General features: G+C 37.3%; 1 protein-coding gene across 6 annotated transcripts in view; it reads left to right on the top strand.

The window, feature by feature from the left end:
* LOC149208927 (uncharacterized) overlaps window positions 1-24,576 on the top strand; it is a 331,042-nt gene extending 306,466 nt beyond the window's left edge. The window contains exons 7-9 of one of the 6 annotated variants that reach the window (XR_016252811.1): window positions 22,548-23,226; window positions 23,540-23,772; window positions 24,120-24,576. Coding sequence is in view for 2 of the 6 variants with exons in the window: in XM_089396214.1 (XP_089252340.1) it covers window positions 22,548-23,225 (678 nt within the window). In the remaining 4 variants the exon portion in view is untranslated. Of the gene's footprint in view, window positions 1-22,547; window positions 23,227-23,539; window positions 24,070-24,119 lie in introns of those variants that run through there. The other 5 variants (XR_016252809.1, XR_016252810.1, XR_016252808.1 and 2 more) reach the window with 5 other exon arrangements.
* Window positions 24,577-27,984: the final 3,408 nt, after the last annotated feature.

Raw genomic sequence — 27,984 nt, 5'->3', positions numbered from 1 at the left:
GGAGGAGGTGTACATTGAGCAGCCACAGGGCTTTGAGGTGCATGGGAAGGAGTCCCATGTGTGCAGATTGAAGAAGGCCCTTTATGGCCTGAAGCAAGCTCCCAGAGCTTGGTACTCCAGGATAGATACATATTTGCAGGGGATGGGTTTCACAAAGAGTGAGGCAGATCCGAACCGTTACTTTATTGTGATTGGTGAGGAGCCTCTCATTCTGGTGCTGTATGTGGATGACTTGGTCATTACAGGTGCAGAGAGACTCATAGAGCACTGCAAGAGAGATCTTGCGGCGGAGTTTGAGATGAAGGACATCGGCTTGATGCATTACTTTTTGGGTTTGGAGGTGTGGCAGGAGGAGGGGCATTTCTTCCTGGGGCAGGGGAAGTATATTGTGGACATCCTTAGCAGATTCCACATGGAGGATTGTAGACCCATGTCGACACCGATGATCACCAACTGGAAGAAGCTTCATGCTTCGGATTCCGAGTTGGTGGATCCCACATTGTACAGGCAGCTGATTGGTTCCTTGATGTATTTGGTCAACACTAGACCAGATATCTGTTTTGCAGTCAACACGATGAGTCAGTTTATGTGTGAGCCTAGGAAGGTTCACTGGGTGGCTGCAAAACACATTTTGCGGTACTTGCAGGGGACAGTGGATTATGGTCTGGACTACAGGCAGGGAGATGGAGTGAGATTGGCAGGATACACTGATTCTGATTGGGCAGGTTGTGCTTCTGATAGGAAGAGCACTTCAGGGTGTTGTTTTGGGTTGGGTTCAGCAGTAGTGTCATGGTTCAGCCGGAAGCAGCAGTCAGTAGCACTGAGTTCAGCGGAAGCAGAGTATATGGCAGCCAGTCTAGCTAGTTGTGAGGCCATCTGGCTCTGCAAGATGTTGTTTGGCTTATTTGGTCAGCCGTTGAGACCTTCAGTGATTTACTGTGATAATCAGAGTTGCATTAAACTCACGGAGAATCCAGTATTTCATGACAGGTCAAAGCATATTGGGATCAGATATCATTTCATCAGAGACTATGTTCAGAAGGGAGCTGTGAAGCTTGAGTATATTTCCACTGATGAGCAGGTTGCAGATATTCTTACCAAAGCCTTACCACGGGGCAAGCATGTCTACTTCAGAGACAAGATGGGTGTGGTGAGGAACACCTTCCTCGGTAAGAGGGAGTGTTGAAATTTGGTACCGGAGGACAGGTGGTTCCCTAAGGCTTTGATCTTTGGCCTAGGGAAAAGTGTCCAAAAGAATTTAATTTTTCTCCTAAAGTAACTTTATAATTTTTTATAAAGTTAAATCTAATTTGAAAGTGACTTTAAGTGATAAAGTTACTAAGTCTAATTTTAAAGTGACTTTTATAAAGTCAATGAAAAATTAGAAAGGAAAAGTGACTTTGGAAATAAATGACTAAGTGGGTCTTTATTAAAGTGGGGTGAATTAAAAAATAGAAAGTGAGATTTAAATGAACATTTAATCTCAGCCATTGATCTAAATCTATTTCAGCCATTGGATTTAGGGATCACCCAAAAGTCATTTAGGGTTGGGTTAAGGGAGGAAAAGGAGGCAAAGATCATTCATTCTTTCATGAGCAGATTGGGAGAAGGAGAGCAAGAGAGCAAGGGAGATTTCTGGACAAGGAGGAGAAAGAGGCAGCAGTTTGGCACACATACCAAGGCAGCACTTCAGCAAATCCGAACAGCATAAAGAACAAGCAGAAAAAGGCAGATTTTTGTGAGCAAACAGTGAAAAAATTGATTTTCAGCACGAATATCGAGGCGGCGATTTTCTGCAAAGTTTTCGAGGTCTGTCCGTACAGGTCCGTACGGCCGTTCGCACAGTCCGTACGGTCCGTGCATCCGTACGTCCGTACAGTCCGTACATCCGTATGGTTCGTACAGCTCGTACATCACATTTTCAGATTGTCTGTTGGCTGAAAACAGATAAGTTTGCTTGCTGGAAATATTCTGTTTTGCTGATTTTTTTTTGCTGAAAATTTTCTCTCTGTAAAAAGGCATTTTCCAGAAATAAAGAAGAGCTCTCAAACTGGTTTTCCCCAAGAGTTGTAGGGGGTTTTTCCAGGGTCAAGTTGACCAAAAATCTCAGTGTTTTAATGGCTGTTTATGACTGCTGTTTTTTTATTTCTGCAATTTCCAGCACTCTGTAAAATTTCCAGAATTGTGTTTTCAGCAATATTTATTTTTCAGTTTGTTAAAAGTATGGTTATGGGAAAGGGCATTTAACTACATGGGAGAAATAAGGTGAAACTGAAAACCGGGGTGGGAAAACAGAGATTTTTACAAATAAAAAAAAAATAACAAAAATATATAAAAATATAAAAATAATAAATAATAAAAAAAAATAAAAAAGAATATATATATATATATATATATATATATATATGAAATAAAATAATAAATAATAATAAGTCAAAGTTTTGAGGAAATAAATGCAAAATTTTAATTTTTTATATTAAAATAAAATGTGAAATTTTCTCAACATTTAAAATTTCAACGGATGAGATTGAAAGAAATTTTGATCCTTATCGACGGTCGATATCACTTTGACATGGATCACTCGAACTAACAGTTGGGAAATTTTTCTTTAAATAGGGTGTCAGGGGTCATTTGAGATCATTCGATCCATGAGTCTTGTGCTAAAGAAAGCTCTCTTGTAGTCATTTTTCATGTGCAATAAAGAAAAACTTTGGGGTTGAAATCTTGCTGGTGTTACTCTTCTGGAAATGCTGTAAGATGTTTTATTTTTGTGCATAAATTTAATTTCAGCCATTGATGATAGCTTGATGAAGAGTGATTTTAAACACAAGTATCTTGTTTAGTCACTAGGGTTTGAATGGTAGTTAAATTTCTGAATATGATGGCAGGTATCTCCATTAGATCTGGATTTTAGTATCGTTTTCTCCCTCTTTGTTAATGGTTGAAGTAAGTTGTGTAGGAAAATCTTGATTTCGAAATCATCGGGCGTTTGGGGAAGTTCTCGGCTGAACCAGCCAACTCCCGAAAAAGCATTTTCTGAAGAGCCCAACCAGTTTTGATCCCAAGCTTATCATTTGAATTTTTCTTGTGAATGCGTGAAGGATTTTCTGAAGCATCTCATGGTAAATTTAAAATTCTGAAAATATTTCTGTGGCATACTGACAAATCTGGCTATTTAGAGCCTTTAAACTGTGAATATTGTAATTATTTAGCTGGTTTTAGGGTTTTTAGTTTTGTTTCTTGCATATATTCTGGGTGTTCTGTTTTTGCCATTGCAGGTTGCAGGTCTGAGGGAAAATTTTTGTTTGAAGACAGATCTAGGCCCTGGAGGGTAAGATCTGGCCTCAGAGTCAGCTCTTGTAGGGGTTTTTGAAGAAATTCAAGGTTTTCCAAGCCATTTGTTTGTTGGGGTTTCATTTTCGCAGGAGAATTTCGATTTTTTTTTAAAAGGGTTTTCACTATCCAAACCCTCAGTTTTGCCCTTCGATCTGCCTGCGTTTTTCCTTTCCTACGCAGCTTCAGCTCCACCTCATCTCCCATTTGGTCTCATCTTCAACGCAGAAAACTGCTCACTGAACCCTCATTTGCTGCCACGCTCCCTACGCTGCTCAACAATCTCATCTAGACGCTAGCCTTCTCTGGATTTCCGCATTTCTCTGTCCCTTCTCGCTTTTCCTCACTGCTAGCCTGCGAATCCATTGTATTCCTCCTCCAAAACGCAGCCTTTTATTCTTCCCGTCCTCTCTGCCTACGTTTTCTCTTCCTTTTGCTGCCATACGAGCCCCTTACCACGTTGCCCGTACGCTCCTAAATCTGCAAAAACCGAATCTGCTGCTGCCATCGCCCTGCTCCATTGCCACTATGTATCTACTGCACCTTCCACACGTTGCTTTCAATTCTCGTGCAGACCTGCATCAATCTCTAAGAAACTCCATTCATCGCCCATCCACCAAATCATCACGCAGGCTTCACCCATTCAAGCTGCTGACTCCTCCACGCAGTCACCTTCGCTCTCCTCCTTAGCCTGCCTCTGCTGTCATAGCACCTGCACACATTAGTCACGCAAATAAGCTTCAATTTCGATTTTCTGCGTTTTGATTTTATGTATATGTAGGGTAGCATATTTTTTTTCTTTCATATAGTTTCGTTTTAGTTAGAATTATAATTTTTGTTTTAGTTTTAGATTTATTTCCTTTAGGTTTTGTTTTATTTAAATTTTGAATTCAAAAAAAAAATAAATTTGTTGGTTTTCTTCTCATTAATATATATTCATGTGTTAGAGCCAAACTTTTTTTCTATATATTATTTGACTTAGGTTATAGTTTTAGTTTTAGATATATTTAACTTTAGTTTTGTTTAATTTTGTTTTTGATTTTAAATAAAAAATCATAAAAAAGAAAAGAAAAAAGAAAATAATTTTTTTTTTTGAAACATTTTGTCACATTTAGTCTTGGCATATTCACTCAAGGATTTGTCACATTTACAATTTTTGGTGTACCTTTTTCGCTAAGACTAAAAGATTTTAAATGTGGGATTAATGTTTGTCATTTTTATATAGTCAAATGCGCTTAAATTTTATTTAAAGATTAGCTATATGAAAATGGTGAATCATTTTGTGAACTGGTTAGCATTTGAATTTCATGGTTGAATAATGAATTTTGATCCTTTGAAATTTAATTGCTAGAGCTCTGTGCATCTTTTGAATATCTTACATCTGGTAAAATTAATCATGGTTGCTTGAATGTTTTGATGCTCATTGTATGCTAGACATTTCAGTAAATATTTTTAAGCAATTGTTAAAAGGGCTTGTTCATATATTTATTTCCTAAGCAGCAACAAGAAGTTAATCACTCTGTTTTCACTTCATCTATCCAAGGCACTGGTCTTGAACATTTAAAAATTCAAATCAAGTTTTTAAAATCAATCAAGTGCTTGATTCCCCCGCTGTGTCTCCCAAGCTAGCTGATTCCCAATTGGTCTTCCTTTATCGCATAGGGTCTACCCCCCTTAGCCTAGGAAGACGACTTAAACGGAGAGATTGGGGATCAGGGTGACAAGCCCCGGTCTGAGCATTGTCGCGGTGCCTAGACACTCTGCGTGACAACAGTTTTTGGCGCCGCTGTCGGGGATATTTTATTGTCGGTGTTTCAACGACATTTCATCTTCATTCTTCTCTCTCATCTTTTCATTTGAGCCGGCAACGACAACATTTTTTGGCGCCGTTGCCGACGATAGAGTTTTTCTTTCTATCCTTGGTTCCTTCGACATTCATCTCGTTTCTTTCCTCTCTTTCTTAGCTCCTTCCTTCTGAGTTTTTTCATGTTACACATTTTATTCGAGTGGCGACTCCACTTCATATATCCTCTGCAAGAGTGTATACTAGAAGACATCCATGTAGTTTGGTTAATCCTGCTCTTGATCCTAAAAGGGCTCTCAGAGTACGATTACACAAACTATCTTCTCGTACACTTCTTGTTAACCTCGGACAAGAAGCCCTATCTGATATCCATTTCCTTTTTACTAACCCGGTCAAGCACGACATCATGGATATATGTGCCCCTTGTGATTTTTCTAACATTCGAGGTTATCCCAATGATATTCCAACACATGGGATGGATAAATTGCCTATCTTTTTGGGAAATAATGCAATTAGTGCTAATTCACATCTGAAGCGTTTAGTTATGGATGGGTAAGTACGCAAGGGCTGCTGATTTTAATCATGAAGATGTTAAAATGACTCTTTTTGTTTTGACCTTGGAGGGCGATGCTCACGAATGGTTTGCAGAAAAGCCTCGGAATTTATTTGATTCCTTGCAATCGATCGTTAATTCCTTTAAGGAAAAGTATGGAGATAAGAGAGAAGGAAGACACCTCATGAAAGCTATTAGCATAATCAAAAAGAGAGAGAGTGAAATCGCTGAAGAATTTAACAAAAGGTTTAATGATATTATTAAGGAATTACCTCAAGATTATAAACCTACCGACAAATCTCTTGGAGATTTTTATATTGATGCCTTTAGCCCTGAGCCCTCTTATGAGTTGAGATGTGCTAAACTTCCTGATTATAGGGATTGTCAAGCTTTAGCCGTAGAGCTTGAAAAGGAAAAGGCAGCTTCTGGGAAGTCTGAAATCCCAATTTTTGATAGGCATTCAACGAAATTGAAAGAACCTAAAGGAAAAGAGGTTCAAGAACCTGATAGCGAGCTTGTTCAGAAATTGCTCCAAAAGATTGAAAGCATGGAAATTAATCAAGCGAAATTAACATCTAACCATGCTAAGGAGATAGCTACTTTGCAGAATAGGTTGGTCCAAATGGAAAGAGCGCAAACACAAAATTTCTAGCCTAGAAATAATAATAATAGAAATAATAATTGGCAAAAGAAGGGTCAATCTAGTGAGCAGAGACCTCCTAATCCGCTTACTAATTTGGTCGATAATGCTCTGCCTTACTGTCGGGTTTGTGATGCTCTTCATGAGGAGGCTACTTGTCCCATCGTTAGAAGAATTTTGGATAATGGAATGTTTGGGGCGGGTGATCAAATAAATGTAGTGGGTAACGAGTTTCCTTTGTCTATGAACGATTGGATGGAGGTTAAGGAAAATAGTCGAGATGTTATGCATCCCTCGTCAGCTTTTGGTATAAATAACCTTGAAAATGAAGATGACATTTTGGCTAAGTTATATGGCGAAAAACCCTCTCCAGAGCAAATCATGGAAATTGCTAGAGATAAAGGTTTAACTTATCAGAGAAGGGATAAAGATCAGAGCGGGAATCAAATTCCCCTTCGAACTTTTAACCCTGGTTTAAACTCTGGATTAGATGTCGATTTGGGAAGCTGGTTTAATAATGCGAAAATCTGGGTTCCTGTCTCCGAGATTGTGAAAATCCCTTCCCAGAGAGATAAGTTACTAAAAGCTATTCAAGGTCCTCGAACAAATATTTCTCAACAGAAAACCAAGGAAGTTGATTATCACGATGCTCCCATAGATTTGCAAAGTTTAGATTCAGATAACAAAGATCATCAGCCTTTCTTTATCACTTTGATGGTTAATGGGTATGCGTTAAATAATTGCATGCTGGATTCTGGTGCATCAGCGTGTGTCATGACTAAGAGGGTCATGGAACAACTTAACTTAAGAGTTTCTAGACCCTACTACAATATATGTGCCATGGATTCTAAGAAGATTGAAGTTCATGGTCTAATCAAGGATTTACAAGTCCATTTATCAGTTTACCCGAACATCATGATTGTTATGGCATTGTTGTTGTTGATGTGCCTGATGCTTGGGGTATGCTTTTATCCAGAAAATGGGCCTCTGATCTAGGAGGGAGTATTCAAATGAATTGGTCATATGCTATGATTCCTTCTTCTAGAGGTGATGGTTTTGTGAGACTTAATAGAGAAGACCGAGAGAAAATTCCATGTTGAAGATCCTAAGAGACCTCATAATGAGATAATTAAAGAACAATCCGACATTGGGAATTATGCTATCATGTCTAATTTCATAGTTCCTCCTGATGATAAGGTTGATAAAAAGATTAGGGATCTCAATGATAAAGTTTGGTACATGTATTTTGATGGTGCATCGTCTAGGCATGGTAAAGGTGCAGGAATAGTATTAAAATCTCCCCTTGGTCATATTTTCAAGTTTGCCTATCGATTGGAGTTCGAAGCAACCAACAATGTCGCTGAATATGAGGCTTTATTGTTGGGTCTTGAATTGGCAAAATCTTTAAGAATTAAGTTGCTTAGCATTAAGGGGGATTCTGACTTAATTATCATGCAGCTTAAAAATAAATTTACATGCAGAAATCAGAGATTAAGGAATTATCGAAATGCTGTATGGGATACTATGGAATACTTTGATGCCTTTGACCTTGAAGCTATCCCAAGAGAGCATAATAGATTGGCAGATGAACTTGCCGTCGCTGCTTCTACTTTGCAATTGTCTGATGGGCTAATTGAGGATAAAATTAAAATGGAAGTTATATTTAGGCCTTCTGTTCCAGATAACTCAGAGCATTGGCAGGTCTTTAATGATGAAAAGAAAGTGACTCGTTTTCTTGATAATTTGGATGAGTTTGAAAATTTTCGGATAAATTCTGAGGAAGATGGATCTGGTAATCATGAGCATATCATAAATCCTACTCCTAGGAATGTGGTTGCTTTAGAACAACACTTTGATCAGCATGATGCCACAAAGTTGAAAGAGGAAAATAAAATGGACCCAGGCGAATACCTCGAGATAAACATTGGTACTCCTGCGAACCCAAAGATTGTTAAAATTGGTAAAGGTACTAGTGTTGAAGAAAGAAAAAAGTTAATCAATTTACTTCACGAATATCGAGATGTTTTAGCATTTTCTTATGATGAATTGAAAGGCTATAGGGAAGATGTCATGGAACATACTATCCCCTTAAAAGATGAAAATGCTAAACCCTTTCGCCAGAAGCTTAGGCAGATTAATCGTAAGTTAGCCCCTTTGGTTCAAAAAGAGCTTTCGAAGATGCTTGCAGTAGGAATTATCGCTCAAATGAGGCATTCAACATGGTGTTCCAACCTGGTGATTGTTAGGAAAAAGAATGGTACAATAAGGCTTTGTGTCGATTTTCGAAATCTTAATCTAGCGTGTAAGAAAGATAATTACCCTTTGGCAAACATGGAGACTCTATTGCAAAGAGTAACCGGTTCTGGAATGATGTCATTGCTAGATGGTTTTTCTGGGTATAATCAGGTATGGGTTAAAAAAGAAGATCGTCACAAAACCACATTCACCACACCATGGGGTACTTTCGAATACATCAGAATGCCGTTTGGACTAACCAACGCTGGGGCTACATTTCAAAGGGCTATGGATTATGCCTTCAAGGGGTTAATTGGGAAATTTATTGAAATTTACCAGGATGATCTTACTATTTTTTCTCTAGGAAAACATAAGAAGTTCGACAGTTTGTGGCTGGGACCATACATTATTCGAGATATTGCTGGACCAAACTCATTCCACTTGAGCAGATTGGATGGCGAACCACTTGATTTACCTGCAAACGGCGAAATGCTCAAGCTGTTTTTCAAAGATGATATCTGATGCCATGGGGCATCCTCTGTATCGTATTTCTAACCCTACTCGTTTTTTCAGCATTTTCAATTCTGTTTTAGGATTAGATTTACTTTTCATGTTACTAGATGGTTAATAAATGAAGAGCTTATATCTTTCCTGTGCTTAATGTTATATGATGATTTTTGGATGGACGCTACTTATGTTTTGTTGTGTGTTGTGTGGATGCAGATTCTGGATTCTCACATTCCTACAGTGCAGCAACATGTCCCCAAGTAGAGCCAGATGTTGACCACTACGTGTCAACTACCCATAGCAATACACCCATTTTTTTTGCAAAAGGGATAGCGCTTGATCGATATGTCCGTGCCATTCGACTATCATCATCAGCGTGATGATGTTATTTTGTAAACCCAGTCTGCATGTGTAAATTGTAAATAATCTGAGCAGATCTGTGTCATGTAATTACCTAGGTAAACCTAATCTTCTAGTGATGATCTACCTTCCGGAAGGTTTTTGGTCTCACCGATCCATGATCGGCAGAGTTTTCCTTCAATCTAACCCTAAAGTCGGAATGGACTTTGTCATTAGAATCTTAGGGGAGTCCTAGTGTGTTAGGTCGAGTCTATGTAAAAGTGATTTGGGAATAATCCTAACTATTTGGTTAGGTTATTTTATTACAAATTGCTTGATCTGCTAGATTATATTTGTGTCGTAGAACTGGGTGGTCTATGAGGGTCTATGTTAAATGGGTTTTCCCCCGTTGAGATGTAAAAATGTAAAAATCATGATGTAAAGTGTCTTGAGGGTTAGAAAATGTTTTATCCCCTCATAAGTCCTAGGTGATTTTTCCAAAGGCTAAGTTCGAGGGTCCCTTTATATATATAATAATAATAATAATAATAATAATAATAATAATAATAAATAAATAAATAAAAAGTAAAATAAAATAATAAAAATTAAAAAATATATATAAAAATTGAATAAAATAATAAAATAATAATAAGTCAAAGTTTTGAGGAAATAAATGCAAAATTTTATTTTTTTATATTAAAATGTGAAATTTCCTAATATTTAAAATTTCGACGGATGAGATTGAAAGAGATTTTGATCCTCATCGACGGTCGATATCACTTTGACATGGATCACTCGAACTAGCCATTGGGAAATTTTTCTATAAATAGGGTGTCAGGGGTCATTTGAGATCATTCGATTCGTGAGTCTTCTGCTAAAGAAAGCTCTCTTGTAGTCATTTTTCATGTGTAATAAAGAAAGACTTTGGGTTTGAAATCTTGTTGGTGTTACTTTTCTGGAAATGTTGTAAGATGTTTTATTTTTGTGCATAAATTTAATTTCAGCCATTGATTATAGCTTGATGAAGAGTGATTTTAAACACAGGTATCTTGTTTAGTCACTAGGGTTTGAATGGTAGTTAAATTTCTGAATATGATGGCAGGTATCTCCATTAGATCTGGATTTTAGTATCGTTTTCTCCCTCTTTGTTAATGGTTGAAGTAAATTGTGCAGGAAAATCTTGTTTTCGAGATCATCGGGCGTTTAGGGAAGTTCTTGGCTGAACCAGCCAACTCCCAAAAAAGCATTTTCTGAAGAGCCCAGCCAGTTTTGATCCCGGGCTTATCATTTGAATTTTTATTGTGAATGCATGAAGGGTTTTCTGAAGCATCTCATGTTAAATTTAAAATTCTGAAAATATTTCTGTGGCATACTAACAAATCTGGCTATTTAGAGCCTTTAAACTGTGAATATTGTAATTATTTAGCTAGTTTTAGGGTTTTTAGTTTTGTTCCTTGCATATATTATTTCTGGGTGTTCTGTTTTTTCCATTACAGGTTGCAGGTCTGAGGAAAATTTTTTGTTTGAAGCCAGATCTAGGCCCTGGAGGGTAAGATCTGGCCTCAAAGTCAGCTCTTGCAGGGGTTTCTGAAGAAATTCGAGGTTTTCCAAGCCATTTGTTTGCTGGGGTTTCATTTTCGCAGGAGAATTTCGATTTTTTTTTAAAAGGGTTTTCACTATCCAAATCCTCTGTTCTGCCCTTCGATTTGCCTGTGTTTTTCCTTTCCGACGCAGCTTCAACTCCAACTCATCTCCCATTTGGTCTCATCTTCAACGTAGAAAACCCCTCACTGAACCCTCATTTGCTGCCACGCTCCCTACGCTGCCCAACAATCTCATCTAGATGCTGGCCTTCTCTGGATTTCCGCGTTTCTCTGTCCCTTCTCGCTTTTCCTCACTGCTAGCCCGCGAATCCATTGTATTCCTCCTCCAAAACGCAGCCTTTTATTTTGCCCATCCTCTCTGCCTGCGTTTTCTCTTCCTTCTGTTGCCATACGAGCCCCTTCCCACGTTGCCCGTACGCTCCTAAATCTGCAAAAACTGACTCTGTTGCTGCCATCGACTTGCTCCATTGCTGCTACGTATCCACTGCAACTTCCACACGCTACTTTCAATTCTCACGTAGACCTGCATCAATCTCTACGAAACTCCATTCATCGCCCATCCACCAAATCATCACACCGGCTTCACCCATTCAGGCTGCTGACTCCTCCACGTAGTCACCTTCGCTCTCCTCCGTAGCCTGCCTCCGCCGTCATAGTACTTGCACACATCAGTCACGCAAATAAGCTTCAATTTCGGTTTTCTGCGTTTTGATTTTATGTATATGTAGGGTAGCGTATTTTTTTTCTTTCATATAGTTTCGTTTTAGTTAGAATTATAATTTTTGTTTTAGTTTTAGATTTATTTCCTTTAGGTTTTGTTTTATTTAAATTTTGAATTAAAAAAATTGCGGGTTTTCTTCTCATTAATATATATTCATGTGTTAGAGCCAGACTTTTTTTCTATATATTATTTGACTTAGGTTATAGTTTTAGTTTTAGATATATTTAACTTTAGTTTTGTTTAATTTTGTTTTTGATTTAAATAAATAAATAAATAAAATTGAAACATTTTGTCACATTTAGTCTTGGCATATTTACTCAAGGATTTTTCACATTTACAATTTTGGGTGTATCTTTTTCGCTAAGGCTAAAAGATTTTAAATGTGGGATTAATGTTTGTCATTTTTATATAGTCAAATGAGCTTAAACTTTATCTAAAGAATAGTTATATGAAAATGGTGAATCATTTTGTGAACTGGTTAGCATTTGAATTTCATGGTTGAATAATGAATTTTGATCCTTTGAAATTTAATTGCTAGAGCTCTATGCATCTTTTGAATATCTTACATCTAGTGAAATTAATCATGGTTGCTTGAATGTTTTGATGCTCATCGTATGCTAGACATTTCAGTAAATATTTTTAAGCAATTGTTAAAAGGGCTTGTTCATATATCTATTTCCTAAGCAACGACAACAAGTTAATCACTCAGTTTTCACTTCATCTATCGAAGGCACTGGTCTTAAACATTTAAAAATTCAAATCAAGTTTTTAAAATCAATCAAGTGCTTGATTCCCTCGCTGTGTCTCCCAAGCCAGCTGATTCCCAGTTGGTCTTCCTTTATCCCATAGGGTCTACCCCTCTTAGCCTAGCAAGACGGCTTAAACGGAGAGATCGGGGATCAAGGTGACAGCCCCCGGTCTGAGCGTTGTCGCAGTGCCTAAACACTCTGCGCGACAACATTTTATGGCGCCGCTGTCGGGGATATTTTATTCTCGGTGTTTCAACGACATTTCATCTTCATCTTTGTTCTTCTCTCTCATCTTTTCATTTGAGCCACAACGACAACATTTTTTGGCGCCGTTGCTGGGGATAGAGTTTTTTTTCTGTCCTTGGTTCCTTCGACATTTGTCTCGTTTCTTTCCTCTCTTCCTTAGCTCCTTCCTTCCAAGTTTTTCCGTGTTACACTTTTTGTCCGAGTGGCGACTCCACTTCATATATCCTCTGCAAGAGTGTATACTAGAAGACATCCAAGTAGTTTGGTTAATCCTGCTCCTGATCCTGAAAGGGCTCTCAGAGTACGATTACACAAACTATCTTCTCGTACACTTCTTGTTAACCTCGGACAAGAAGCCCTATCTGATATCCATTTCCTTTTTACTAACCCGGTCGAGCACGACATCATGGATATATTTGCCCCTTGCAATTTTTCTAACATTCAAGGTTATCCCAATGATATTCCAACACATGGGATGGATAAATTGCCTATCTTTCTGGGAAATAATGCAATTAGTGCTAATTCACATCTGAAAGCTTTTAGTTTATGGATGGGTAAGTACGCAATGGCTGCTGATTTTAATCATGAAGATGTTAGAATGACTCTTTTTGTTCTGACCTTGGAGGGCGATGCTCACGAATGGTTTGCAGAAAAGCCTCCGAATTCATTTGATTCCTTGCAATCGATCGTTAATTTCTTTAAGGAAAAGTATGGAGATAAGAGAGAAGGAAGACACCTCGTGAAAGCTATTAGCATAATAAAAAAGAGAGAGTGTGAAACCACTGAAGAATTTAACAAAAGGTTTAATGATATTATTAAGGAATTACCTCAAGATTATAAACCTACCGACAAATCTCTTCGAGATTTTTATATTGAGGCCTTTAGCCTTGAGTCCTCTTATGAATTGAGATGTGCTAAACTTCCTAATTATAGGGATTGGCAAGCTTTAGCCGTAGAGCTTGAAAAGGATAAGGCAGCATCTGGGAAGTCTGAAATCCCAGGTTTTGATAGGCATTCAATGAAATTGAAAGAACCTAAAGGAAAAGAGGTTCAAGAACCTGATAGCGAGCTTGTTCAGAAATTGCTCCAAAAGATCGAAAGCATGGAAATTAATCAAGCGAAATTAACATCTAACCATGCTAAGGAGATAGCTACTTTGCATAATAGGTTGGTCCAAATGGAAAGAGCGCAAACGCAAAATTTCCAGCGCAGAAATAATAATAATAGAAATAACAATTGGCAAAAGAAGGGTCAATCTAGTGAGCAGAGACCTCCTAATCTGTTTACTAATTTGGTCGATAATGCTCCGCCTTACTGTCGGGTTTGTGATGCTCTTGATGAGGAGGCTACTTGTCCCATCGTTACAAGAATTTTGGATAATGGAATGTTTGGGGCGGGTGATCAAATAAATGTAGTGGGTAATGAGTTTCCTTTGTCTATGAACGATTGGATGGAGGTTAAGGAAAATAGTCGAGATGTTATGCATCCCTCGTCAGCTTTTGGTATAAATAACCTTGAAAATGAAGATGACATTCTGGCTAAGTTATATGGCGCATAACCCTCTCCAGAGCAAATCATGGAAATTGCTAGAGATAAAGGTTTAGCTTATCAGAGAAGGGACAAAGATCAGAGCGGGAATCAAATTCCCCCTCGAACTTTTAACCCCGGTTTAAACTTTGGATTAGATGTCGATTTGGGAAGTTGGTTTAATAATGCGAAAATCTGGGTTCCTGTCTCCGAGATTGTGAAAATCCCTTCCTAGAGAGATAAGTTACTAAAAGCTATTCAAGGTCCTCAAGCAAATATTTCTCAACAGAAAACCAAGGAAGTTGATTATCCCGATGCTCCCATATATTTGCAAAGCTTAGATTCGGATAACAAAGATCATCAGCCTTTCTTTATCACTTTGATGGTTAATGGGTATAAATTAAATAATTGCATGCTGGATTTTGGTGCATCAGCTTGTGTCATGACTAAGAGGGTCATGGAACAACTTAACTTAAGAGTTTCTAGACCCTACTACAATATATGTGCCATGGATTCTAAGAAGATTGAAGTTCATGGTCTAATCAAGGATTTACAAGTCCATTTATCAGTTTACCCGAACATCATGATTGTTATGGACATTGTTGTTGTTGATGTGCCTGATGCTTGGGGTATGCTTTTATCCAGAAAATGGGCCTCTGATCTAGGAGGGAGTATTCAAATGAATTGGTCATATGCTATGATTCCTTCTCCTAGAGGTGATGGTTTTGTGAGACTTAATAGAGAGCCCAAGAGAAAATTCCATGTTGAAGATCCTAAGAGACCTCATAATGAGATAATTAAAGAACAATCCGACATTGGGAATTATGCTATCATGTCTAATTTCATAGTTCCTCCTGATGATAAGGTTGATAAAAAGATTAGGGATCTCAATGATAAAGTTTGGTACATGTATTTTGATGGTGCATCGTCTAGGCATGGTAAAGGTGCAGGAATAGTATTAAAATCTCCCCTTGGTCATATTTTCAAGTTTGCCTATCGATTGGAGTTCGAAGCAACCAACAATGTCGCTGAATATGAGGCTTTATTGTTGGGTCTTGAATTGGCAAAATCTTTAAGAATTAAGTTGCTTAGCATTAAGGGGGACACTGACTTAATTATCATGCAGCTTAAAAATAAATTTACATGCAGAAATAAGAGATTAAGGAATTATCGAAATGCTGTATGGGATACTATGGAATACTTTGATGCCCTTGACCTTGAAGCTATCCCAAGAGAGCATAATAGATTGGCAGATGAACTTGCCGTCGCTGCTTTTACTTTGCAATTGTTTGATGGGTTAATTGAGGATAAGATTAAAATGGAAGTTATATTTAGGCCTCCTGTTCCAGATAACTCAGAGCATTGGCAGGGCTGTAATGTTGAAAAGAAAGTGACTCGTTTTCTTGATAATTTGGATGAGTTTGAAAATTTTCGGATAAATTCTGAGGAAGATGGATTTGATAATCATGAGCATGTCATAAATCCTACTCCTAGGAATGTGGTTTCTTTAGAACAACACTTTGATCGGCATGATGCCACAAAGTTGAAAGAGGAGAATAAAATGGATCCAGGCGAATACCTCAAGATAAACATTGGTACTCCTGCGAACCCAAAGATTGTTAAAATTGGTAAAGGTACTAGTGTTGAAGAAAGAAAAAGGTTAATCAATTTACTTCACAAATATCGAGATGTTTTAGGATTTTCTTATGATGAATTGAATGGCTATAGGGAAGATGTCATAGAACATACTATCCCCTTAAAAGATGAAAATGCTAAACCCTTTCACCAGAAGCTTAGGCAGATTAATCGTAAGTTAGCCCCTTTGGTTCAAAAAGAGCTTTCGAAGATGCTTGCAGTAGGAATTATTGCTCAAACGAGGCATTCAACATGTTGATTGTTAGGAAAAAGAATGGTACGATAAGGCTTTGTGTCGATTTTCGAAATCTTAATCTAGCGTGTAAGAAAGATAATTACCCTTTGGAAAACATGGAGACTCTATTGTAAAGAGTAACCGGTTCTAGAATGATGTCATTTCTAGATGGTTTTTTTGGGTATAATCAGGTATGGGTTAAAAAAGAAGATCGTCACAAAACCACATTCACCACACCATGGGGTACTTTCGAATACATTAGAATGCCGTTTGGACTAACCAACGCTGGGGCTACATTTAAAAGGGCTATGGATTATGCCTTCAAGGGGTTAATTGGGAAATTTATTGAAATTTACCAGGATGATCTTACTGTTTTTTCTCCAAGAAAACATAAGAAGTTCGATAGTTTGTGGCTGGGACCATACATTATTCGAGATATCGCTGGACCAAACCCATTCCACTTGAGCAGATTGGATGGCGAACCACTTGATTTACCTGCAAATGGCCAAATGCTCAAGCTGTTCTTCAAAGATGATATCTGATGCCATGGGGCATCCTCTGTATTGTATTTCTAACCCTACTCCTTGTTTTTTCAGCATTTTCAATTCTGTTTTAGGATTAGATTTACTTTTCATGTTACTAGATAGTTAATAAATGAAGAGCTTATATCTTTCCTGTGATTAATGTTATATGATGATTTTTGGATGGATGCAGATTCTGGATTCTCACATTCCTACAGTGCAGCAACGTGTCCCCAAGTAGAGCCAGATGTTGACCACTACATGTCAACTACCCATAGCAGTACACCCCTTTTTTTCGCAAAAGGGATAGCGCTTGATCGATATGTCCGTGCCATTTGACTATCATCATCAGCGTGATGATGTTATTTTGTAAACCTAGTCTGCATGTGTAAATTGTAAATAATCTTAGCAGATCCGTGTCATGTAATTACCTAGGTAAACCTAATCTTCTAGTGATGATCTACGTTCTGGAAGGTTTTTTGTCTCACCGATCCATGATCGGCAGAGTTTTCCTTCAGCCTAACCCCAAAGCCAGAATGGACTTTGTCATTAGAATCTTAGGGGAGTCCTAGTGTGCTAGGTCGAGTCTATGTAAAAGTGATTTGGGAATAATCCTAACTATTCGGTTAGGTTATTTTATTACAAATTGCTTGATCTGCTAGATTATATTTGTGTCGCAAAACTGGGTTGTCTATGAGGGTATATGTCAAATGGGTTTTCCCCCCTTGAGATGTAAAAATGTAAAAATCATGATGTAAAGTGTCTTGAGGGTTAGAAAATGTTTTATCCCCTCATAAGTCCTAGGTGATCTTTCCAAAGGCTAAGTTCGAGGGTCCCTTTAAATAAATAAATAAATAAATATATATATATATATATATATATATATATATATATATATATATATATGAAATAAAATAATAAAATAATAATAAGTCAAAGTTTTGAGGAAATCAATGCAAAATTTCAATTTTTTATATTAAAGTGTGAAATTTCCTCAACATTTAAAATTTCGACGGATGAGATTGAAAGAGATTTTGCTCCTCATCGATGGTCGATATCACTTTGACATGGATCACTCGAACTAGCCGTTAGGAAATTTTTCTTTAAATAGGGTGTCATGGGTCATTTGAGATCGTTCGATCCATGAGTCTTGTGCTAAAGAAAGCTCTCTTGTAGTCATTTTTCATGTGCAATAAAGAAAGACTTTGAGGTTGAAATCTTGCTGGTGTTACTCTTCTAGAAATGCTGTAAGATGTTTTATTTTTGTGCATAAATTTAATTTCAGCGATTGATGATAGCTTGATAAAGAGTGATTTTAAACACAGGTATCTTGTTTAGTCACTAGGGTTTGAATGGTAGTTAAATTTCTGAATATGATGGCAGGGATCTCCATTAGATCTGGATTTTAGTATCGTTTTCTCCCTCTTTTGTTAATGGTTGAAGTAAGTTGTGCAGGAAAATCTTGATTTCGAGGTCATCGGGCGTTTAGGGAAGTTCTCGGCTGAACTAGCTAACTCCCGAAAAAACATTTTCTGAAGAGCCCAACCAGTTTTGATCCCGGGCTTATCATTTGAATTTTTCTTGTGAATGCATGAAGGGTTTTCTAAAGCATCTCATGTTAATTTTAAAATTCTGAAAATATTTTTGTGGCATACTGGGAAATCTAGCTATTTAGAGCCTTTAAACTGTGAATATTGTAATTATTTAGCTAGTTTTAGGGTTTTTAGTTTTGTTCCTTGCATATATTATTTCTGGGTGTTCTGTTTTTGCCATTGCAGGTTGCAGGTCTGAGGAAAGTTTTTGTTTGAAGCCAAATCTAGGCCCTCGAGGGTAAGATCTGGCCTCAGAGTCGGCTCTTGCAGGGGTTTCTGAAGAAATTCGAGGTTTTCCAAGCCATTTGTTTGCTGGGGTTTCATTTTCGCAGGAGAATTTCGATTTTTTTTTTAAAAGGGTTTTCACTATCCAAACCCTCAGTTCTGCCCTTCAATATGCTTGCGTTTTTCCTTTCCTACGTAGCTTCATCTCCACCTCATCTCCCATTTGGTCTCATCTTCAACACAAAAAACCCCTCACTGAACCCTCATTTGCTGCCACGCTCCCTACGCTGCCCAGCAATCTCATCCAGACGCTGGCCTTCTCTGGATTTCCGCATTTCTCCATCCCTTCTTGCTTTTCCTCACTGCTAGCCTGCGAATCCATTGTATTCCTCCTCCAAAACGCAGCCTTTTATTCTGCCCGTCCTCTCTGCCTGCGTTTTCTCTTCCTTCTGCTGCCATACGAGCCCCTTCCCACGTTGCCCTTACGCTCCTAAATTTGCAAAAACTGAATCTGCAGCTGCCATCGACCTGCTCCATCTCTGCTACGTATCTGCTGCACCTTCCACACATTGCTGTCAATTCTCATGCAGACCTGCATCAATCTCTACGAAGCTCCATTCGTCGCCCATCCACCAAATCATCACGTAGGCTTCACCCATTCAGGCTGCTGACTCCTCCACGCAGTCACCTTCGCTCTCCTCCGTAGCTTGCCTCCGCCGTCATAGCCCCTGCACACATCAATCACGCAAATAAGCTTCAATTTCGATTTTCTGTGTTTTGATTTTATGTATATGTAGGGTAGCGTATATTTTTTTTCTTTCATATAGTTTCGTTTTAGTTAGAATTATAATTTTTGTTTTAGTTTTTCGATTTATTTCCTTTAGGTTTTGTTTTATTTAAATTTTGAATTCAAAAAAAAAAATTGTGGGTTTTCTTCTCATTAATATATATTCATGTGTTAGAGCCATACTTTTTTTCTATATATTATTTGACTTAGGTTATAGTTATAGTTTTAGATATATTTAACTTTAGTTTTGTTTAATTTTGTTTTTTATTTTAAATCAAAAATCATAAAAAAAAAAAAAAAAAAAAAGAAAATAAAAAATAATATATATATATATATATATATTTGAAACATTTTGTAACATTTAGTCTTGGCATATTCACTCAAGGATTTGTCACATTTACAATTTTTGGTGCATCTTTTTCGCTAAGGCTAAAAGATTTTAAATGTGGGATTAATGTTTGTCATTTTTATATAGTCAAATGTGCTTAAATTTTATCTAAAGATTAGCTATATGAAAATGGTGAATCATTTTGTGAACTGGTTAGCATTTGAATTTCATGGTTGAATAATGAATTTTTATCCTTTGAAATTTAATTGCTAGAGCTCTATGCATCTTTTGAATATCTTACATCTGGTGAAATTAATCATGGTTGCTTGAATGTTTTGATGCTCATCGTATGCTAGACATTTCAGTAAATATTTTTAAGCAATTGTTAAAAGGGCTTGTTCATATATCTATTTCTTAAGCAGCAACAGCAAGTTAATCACTCAGTTTTCACTTCATCTATCGAAGGCACTGGTCTTAAACATTTAAAAATTCAAATCAAGTTTTTAAAATCAATCAAGTGCTTGATTCCCTCGCTATGTCTCCCAAGCCGGTTGATTCCCAGTTGGTCTTCCTTTATCCCATAGGGTCTACCCCTCTTAGCCTAGGGAGACGGCTTAAACAGAGAGATCGGGGATCAGGGTGACAACCCCCGGTCTGAGTGTTGTCGCGGTGCCTAGACACTCTGCGCGACAACAGGCAGCTCAGGGACAAATTCCCTCCTTTGTATAGCTTTCCTCATTCAGAGAAGACCTTCCTAGCCCTTGGAAGAATTTAATTTGGGCAAGGAAAAAATCATTTTTAATGTGAAAACCCAAAAATGCACAAAAGTTCAAGAGTTGTCCATATCACATATAAATACAAGCCAAGTGAACCTCATTTGTAGCATCACATCACACATTCATTCTTCTTCTCTTGGAGGCTTGATCTATCTGAAAATTGCAGGTCTTCATCCACATGTGCGAAAAGGAGAGAAAATTTTAGAGGGCCAAAATCTGTCTTTGACCAGTGTTGAGTTTCTGTGTTTGGTCATAGTTTGACTTGGTATTTTTGGACTGTTTTGGAGGCCGAATTCTTGGTAACAAAGATCGAGGTTTTTTGGGCACTTTGAATGCAGTTGACCGCCAATGTGACTGTTGACTTTCCCTCTCCACTGACCAGGTTTGACTGAATTGTTTGTGGCTTTTTTGACTTCAGTTTGACCATCTTGGAAGGCTGAATATTTTGGCCTTTGACTAAGCTCTTTTGGAGGCTATTTGACCGCTGACTTTTGATGGTTAGGGCACCTTTGACTGCTGTTGACTGTTTTTGACTTTGACCAGATTTGACAGTTGACCAGAATTGACTTTTGGGCTCATCTCTTGAAGTTTTGGATATTGGTTGTTGGAATGTCAAGGCTATTGATCTTTGACTCTTGGACAATGAATTGAATCATTGTACTCTCTTTGCTGAATATTTATGACAATCTAATAAGAAGAATTTGAAAGGGTTTTCCCCCTTGTGGGGTATTTCCCTGGTCTTTGACCAAATTTGGTGTATCTTGTTATTTCTCTTGATTGTCTTCTAGTGTCATTGCATTTTTACTGTTCTATCTGTAATTGTTGTTCATCATTGGAAGATAAAATTTTATTTCTAATTGAAGATAAGATTGGGCTAAAGTGATTGTAACAACATAGAACAGTGGAAAATTTACAACAACCTACAAGTGTTTCCTGCAACCTATAATTTTCCACTCAACTCCAGGAGTCTTTTTTTGTGCTTGGTGATAGAGGAAAGCGCATTAAAACATGAAATAACCCCTACATTTTCATGGGGTAATAGACATCTTGAGGTTTTTGATGCTATAGCACATCTTCTTGAACCAAAGAAACAATATCATTGCACAAACAACTAAAATCACTGATATAAATGCTTGTTTCAAATTGTATAAGTATGTGTGGGAAGAAAAACTAGTTGACTCCTATGTTACACCGAGTTTTTGGTGTGTGGGGGCATCTATAAACTAACTTTAGAGGCCCTCCCCCTCGAATGTTGTGGAGCAGAGGTTATGTTGAGGGATAGATCGGAGGAGATGCTCCCCCTCAAATTTTGGCGATCACAGTGTATGTTGAGGGATAGATTGTGGGAGATGGGGGACCTCGCCCCAAATATATAAACATATAGTATTGTTTAAAGTTTTACTTTTTAGTGCAGCTTGAGTGGGCCATGTGTTTTATCCTTGGAGGTCACAGGTTCGAACCTAAGGTGAGTAGAGTCTGTACATGTTGATTGATTAATATTTGGTCCATTGCGATGAGGCTTGAGGGGTGGGCATCTCCCTTGAGTGGGACCCTCAAATGATCATTTGATGGGATGTATCTCCAAGATTTCTCGGCCCTTGCCAAGTCACAAGTGCTTGCTAGTATTGTCTTGTGGGCTGTCGGTACTAGTTACACCCAATTCTTTGTGTTAAAAAAAGTTTTAAACTTTTAAAACTAGTCATTAATAATTGGCAATGGAAACCATGAAAACAATAACATCACGTGGACCGTTGGTACATTTGGATATCCAAGGAAAGAGGATCACTGCACTTTTCATGTCATAACCATAACTTAAAAGTAAAGTGTAAAAGAGTACTGTCAATCAAAATCACCAAGTAAGCTAGAATAAACTTTCCCGCAATATGTAAGTGGTTTTCTGTATAAAATCAGCAAAAGCATGCTGTTGTTACAGGTTTCCGACAGCAGTTCCTGTGAGAAGTTGCTATAAAAGCCAGATTAATTTCCTGTGCTGTTCTCAATTTCCTTTTAGCATTGTTAGTATTTTGAATCCTGAATGTAATTTTTTGCTTTAATTACAAGTGTTTGAGGGTAAATTTCATTTTATGTATTTTCAATAGGTAGCCTTTCTATCTTCTTTCTTGTTCAGAATTCTTTACTTTTAATTCCAGTCGTTTAATTTCATAAAAATTTAATATGTTCTTTTTCCAGGCAGCTATCCGTGAAAACTTGGTCCTTCCAAACTGTGGAGATATATATATTCCTTGGATGCAAGCAGAAAAAGATGACTGGGTTCCAACTACAGTTGCTCCTCTACCATGGATACGCCAGGAATCTAGTGAATCTATGGGATATGATAATTCCATTAAACGCTGTCGTGAGTCTATTAAAACCAAGGCTGCTGGCCATTCGTTATCAGAGGATACTAAGTCTTCTGCAGATAAACTTCCCAAGGGTGATGTTAATAGTTCAAAGAATGTGCCGAGTGTGGCATCTCAATTGGCACCAGGTGCAGATGCAGGTGTTATTCAGAACCATGAACAGCCAAAATGTCCTAGAGAATTATCGTCTCAGCATACTCGTACACGCTCCTTAAATTACAGCAGAAGTGACAATTCACTGACACTACTCTCAGATAATGATTTACAATATGACGAGGGGTTAGAAGTACAGACTAATGTCTTAGATCATTTTGTCGGTGATGATCAGTCCTTTTCTTTAACAGATGAGAAGCCAAAGAAAGCTAAGCGTTCAAAGATGTTAGGCCTGGGTAAGAAAATGGGTGATAAGCTTGAAGAGAAGAAGCGTCATATTGAAGAGAAGAGCCGTCATATAGTCGAGAAAATGAGAGGAGTTGAAAAGAATGAAGGTGCCGGAAGTGAAAGTTGAAGTATGCAATTAACTTGGACTTGTCCTCTTTTTCAGGATTTTATGCACTACTAAGGCTTAGTTTGTGTGATGAATAATGTATATTCTAAAAGCATAATGACACATCTAATGAAAAATCATATTTCGGATCATTATTGAGTTATGATAACCTTATAAGCATTCCATTTTTATTGGAACTTTTTGCTATTCAAAATCCTTCAATGCTATTTGAAATACTTTTGGACTTAGATTCCTTTGTTCATTGTCTTTTTCCCCTTTGTATAGCCATTTGTGGATATATTTTCTTCTGATCATATCAAATTCTTTTGATTCAGTTTTATTCAGCAAACAAGGCCAGAAACTTCTATGTTTCACGACCATTCACAGAAGACGTGATTATTTTTCCTGCCTTCCACAGGTAGCTGGAGATAAGTTTTCCTATCAAATTAGGACTGGTTACACTTATAACAGGGCAGTGCTCATGATATACTTATATCAGGGAAGTCTTCAAGAACAATGCTTAAGTCTTTTGAGAGGTCTTTAAAAGGTTGCATAACCCATAGATCAGGTGACGTGTTTCCAGCGACCTTGTCTTGCTGTATTTTATCATCAGCATAAATTTACTAGTTGCTGATACTCTCGAATTGATGTTATTGTCAGGGTGTTCCTTTATCTCATTGTATTTTATATGCAATGTGCATTCTTGTCGTGTCAGTTTTAAAATCTATGTATTTTGACTATAAGGTGCAGGGTAAAATTTCTCGTAACAGTGAAGATGGTGCTAGTCTTGCCTTCCTATTACTTTTAGAAATTGAAAGCTTGGTAATTAAGTTTTAAGACCTTGATTTTCTGGACTCTATGGGGATGAATCCATGTTCTAAGTCTGATTGTTCACTTTGAGGAATGGCATTGCAGCCGATGGGAAAAATCAGCAAGGCCAGAGTACTCCAATTTTACTTGCTTCTGTGCTTCCTCTACAAATCCACTTAAAAAGCTAATAGCCATGAAATGTTCCAAAGAGACAACTGGATCTGAAAACCAGTACAAGTAGGCATTCTTGGTGCCTGCACAATATTTAACAGACAGATGGAAACTGGAAATTTATTGATCTCTAAATGACCAGGCAGAATTCAGTATTTCATAAGGTTCTGAATGCCAGAGTAAATGTATTCTGGTCTGGAGTACTTACATCTATCTGTCATATGTATTATTTCGAAGTTTATCCTGTCTATTCATTTCAGGACATTAGTAGTGAAGGCCTTTGAGGTAGATTGCTATCACAGGCAATCAAATGCCAACACCTTGGTTGAACTTCGTGTTACTCTCTTATTCAATTATTTTTAATTTACAGGAAAACATCTTGGATTGCTAATGTGGATTTTGGTCTGATTGTTCTTAAACAGCCGTCATATAATCTGGTATCTTCTCATTTCTTGAGCACATAATATGCGTGCGACAGAAATCACTAAAACACATCTTAGTACTAAACAATTGTTCTTCTAATGTTTCTAGGGAGTTATGGAGCTTACGAAAATTTACATGTGTCTTGAGTGTATGCAGAATTGCAGATCGATTTTGCATTGAATCCTACTGTCTTCTTAGGTGGATAAATGAGTTAACCTTAAGACAATTTGTGAATGATCTGCAATTGGTTTTTCATGCACTAAAATTCACAATGCTGATTCCTTTGGGGGCTGCCCTGGTATAGGCTCAGCCTAGTTGGAAAAAAAATGTTCATTTCTTTGGCTTTTTATAACTTTTAGTTGGTTATTCCTTGCACTAAAATTCACAAGGATGCCTTGTTACTTATTTTATCCTTGCTTATGAGGACGATGTACAGATTAATTGTTGATCATATATTGTATATTAGAATCCACCACAGTCAAGTAAAAGTGCTTGATATATGTTGATCGGCGCCATTCTCCACTTTCTAAAATTAATGGTGTCGATTGATGTATATCAAGTTATCAACCACTTTTACTTAATGTGGTTGTTTATAGTTGATAGATAACGTGTGTATTAGTAGACCATGTTTGGCTTTGGTTAGCCTAGTTGATTATGGTTAAATATGGTCAACATATGGCTATTGAGGATTTATTATGGTCAACATTTGGTTGGCCATGGTTTACAATAATTAGTTACAATAGATTATGCTTGACCATGTTGACCAGTATCTAGGTCAAACCATGGTTGACCACACCATCATAGTTGACCATTTGTGATCCAAATTGGATCAATATATTATTTGTCATCCATTTTGACGCTTTTAGAGAGGAAAATTTGGAGGAGTCAACTTGCAAGGTCATGTTTACTTGCGGTCCCAATTTGGAAAATTTTGGGTGAAGAACTTAAGGATCTATTTGTTGAAAAATCTATGGCAGCTAGATTAGGGTGATTTCTTTTTACTTTGATAACTGCTTGTGATGTTCTTTACTTCAACTTGTGCTATTTATAATTAGCTTCTTCTTCTCTTCATTATTATAGTGTTCTTATCATCACACAACTACCAAACTATGAAGATCAATAACACAAACGGAAACAGGATATAGACTACTAGCTAGGGCCAAAACCTCTCCTAGAGAGGAAAACCCACAAGAAATTCTTCTCTTATAGAATCTTCAAATGATGAATTTTAAGACCTTTAGACCTAAGTTGCACGAAGCGCCGAAACATTTTGGAGTTTCCGAAACAGGTACGTTTAGAAACGTCATCTCCTAAAAATGGAAACGTTGTTGAAACATCATATATGTTTATATATATATATATATATATATATATATATATATATATATATATATATATAAATTTATGCATAAGTTAATAACACAATATCTTGCAAGAAAAAAAGGATAAGACCCATAGATGACAATTTAGAAGGAAAACCAAGTCTATATTAACTCTCATAGATGACTACATTATGGTCTAGTTTCCGTCGAGTTTCGGCCGAGTTTTAGAGTTTCAGGTATGGGTACGTCCCGAAACGCCGGGTTCCTAGAGGTTTCGTGCAACATAGCTTTAGACCCTAGAGAAAGACCCCTTCAAGACCAAGTCAACCTTCCTTCTTGATGAGCTTTCCTTCAAAGTCAAAACAATTTCCAACAACATATTTTTAGCCTTCCAGCTATTGTTGCAACTTCAACCCCCAGCTTCACAATTTCGAACTAGCAACGTCACAACTTGGATCTTGCAGGTTTAGAATTTCGAACTTGCAGCTTTATAACATCAACCTTGCAACTTCAGAACTTCGACCTTGTAGCTTCAGAAACCCCAGTTCTCCTTCGCATGTGTGAGATATATAGAGAGAGACCAAAAACTTCAATTCCAACTTCTTCCTTGAACTTTGCTTGCCCTTTTGACTTCTTTTCCTTATGATCAAACTTCTTCTCTTGCTTAGTTGAATCTCTTGGATGTCTTCTTCAAATGAGGTCAAATGCTCTTATATATATACACTTTCTGTGAGTATGCATGGTCATCATGAGGCTGATTTCATCCTTGTAGCCTGACTTTTTCTTTTGTAGGCTGACTTGATCTTGGAGGGTCTTTTGACACAATTTTGACTCAAATAAATTCTTTTGACTTGTTACAAGATGTCCAATGGGGTCTTTTACATATGAAAATGACTCAATGACTTCTTGACTCTATGACAAACCGTAGAAGCACATAACGGGTGCTTCACCTATAAACAAATTAACTTTGAGCATGAAACCCATGCTATGAAAATAACAATAATAATTTTTCTTTTTATCTTTTGCATTAAATACATAAAAATCAATAGTACATAGAATATTATGAAGATCGAACCTAATTACATATTTCAACACTCCCTCTTAACTAGGGAGGTATTCATAATACATAGATGGTAGATGAACATTCTCATACTAAAGAATTCTCATAAGAAGAGTTGGATTGGTAAGCCATTTCATAAGCTATATGTTTAGTTTATATCGATGCATTTCATCATATCAACCAACATTTTCATATAACAAGGCCTTGACTAATAACTCTATCTCTCCACTAGATTAGAGCATAATGTTGGGGAGACGATGATTTATAGACACCTTCATCATTGTCTCTCAAGGCACATACCCCATCCAGTTGTTCACAAGGTATGTTCTTTTAGGACCATTCACTTCTTGGATTTACACATCCTCAAGGAATCTCCTCTTCGACTACTCTTATTATATGCCCTAGCTCATCTTCGAAGAGTATCGATAATGGTCTCAGATTCATACCCAATCCTCCATTATTTCTTCATGATGTGAAGATAAGAATGATGTGTCTATCTCTCCCTCTTAACTAGGGAGGATCTACTCATTCCTATAAAAGGAATATACCCAAGCTCCCTCTTAACTAGGGACTTGTTTCCAACAACAACTATCTACTCTTTGGTGGAGATCATGGTAGTATCAACTGCTTGTAGGGGTCCTCTATTCCGCATCATCATGTCATGGATGAACTTCAACTTCTTCATCATGAAGCCATCCTCTTCCATAACTTCTTCGTAGGGCTTTGACCATCTTCTACATCAGTTTTCCTTTCCTTTTCAGAATGTTGAACCAAGTAATGCTAGTCATGTCATCCTTCTCATCGGAAAGTGGCCTTCTTTGTCATCATTTGACCATCCTTCATACTGCTACCTTGTTGATTTGGGGTAGCATCGGATGTGCTCTAGCCATGAAAATTGGTGGAGAGGCTAAAGCACATGAGATATTCAAGACCCAGAAATGGTTTGGGCAGATTCTACCCGGTTAAGGAGATATTAAAATAATTAATATTTTTA

This window comes from Pinus tabuliformis, chromosome 1_2 (assembly GCF_031772625.1).
Source record: "Pinus tabuliformis cultivar Carrire ecotype Pingquan chromosome 1_2, CPIR1, whole genome shotgun sequence".
Taxonomy (NCBI): Eukaryota; Viridiplantae; Streptophyta; class Pinopsida; order Pinales; family Pinaceae; genus Pinus; species Pinus tabuliformis.
This window is presented reverse-complemented; position numbering and strand designations above follow the sequence as displayed.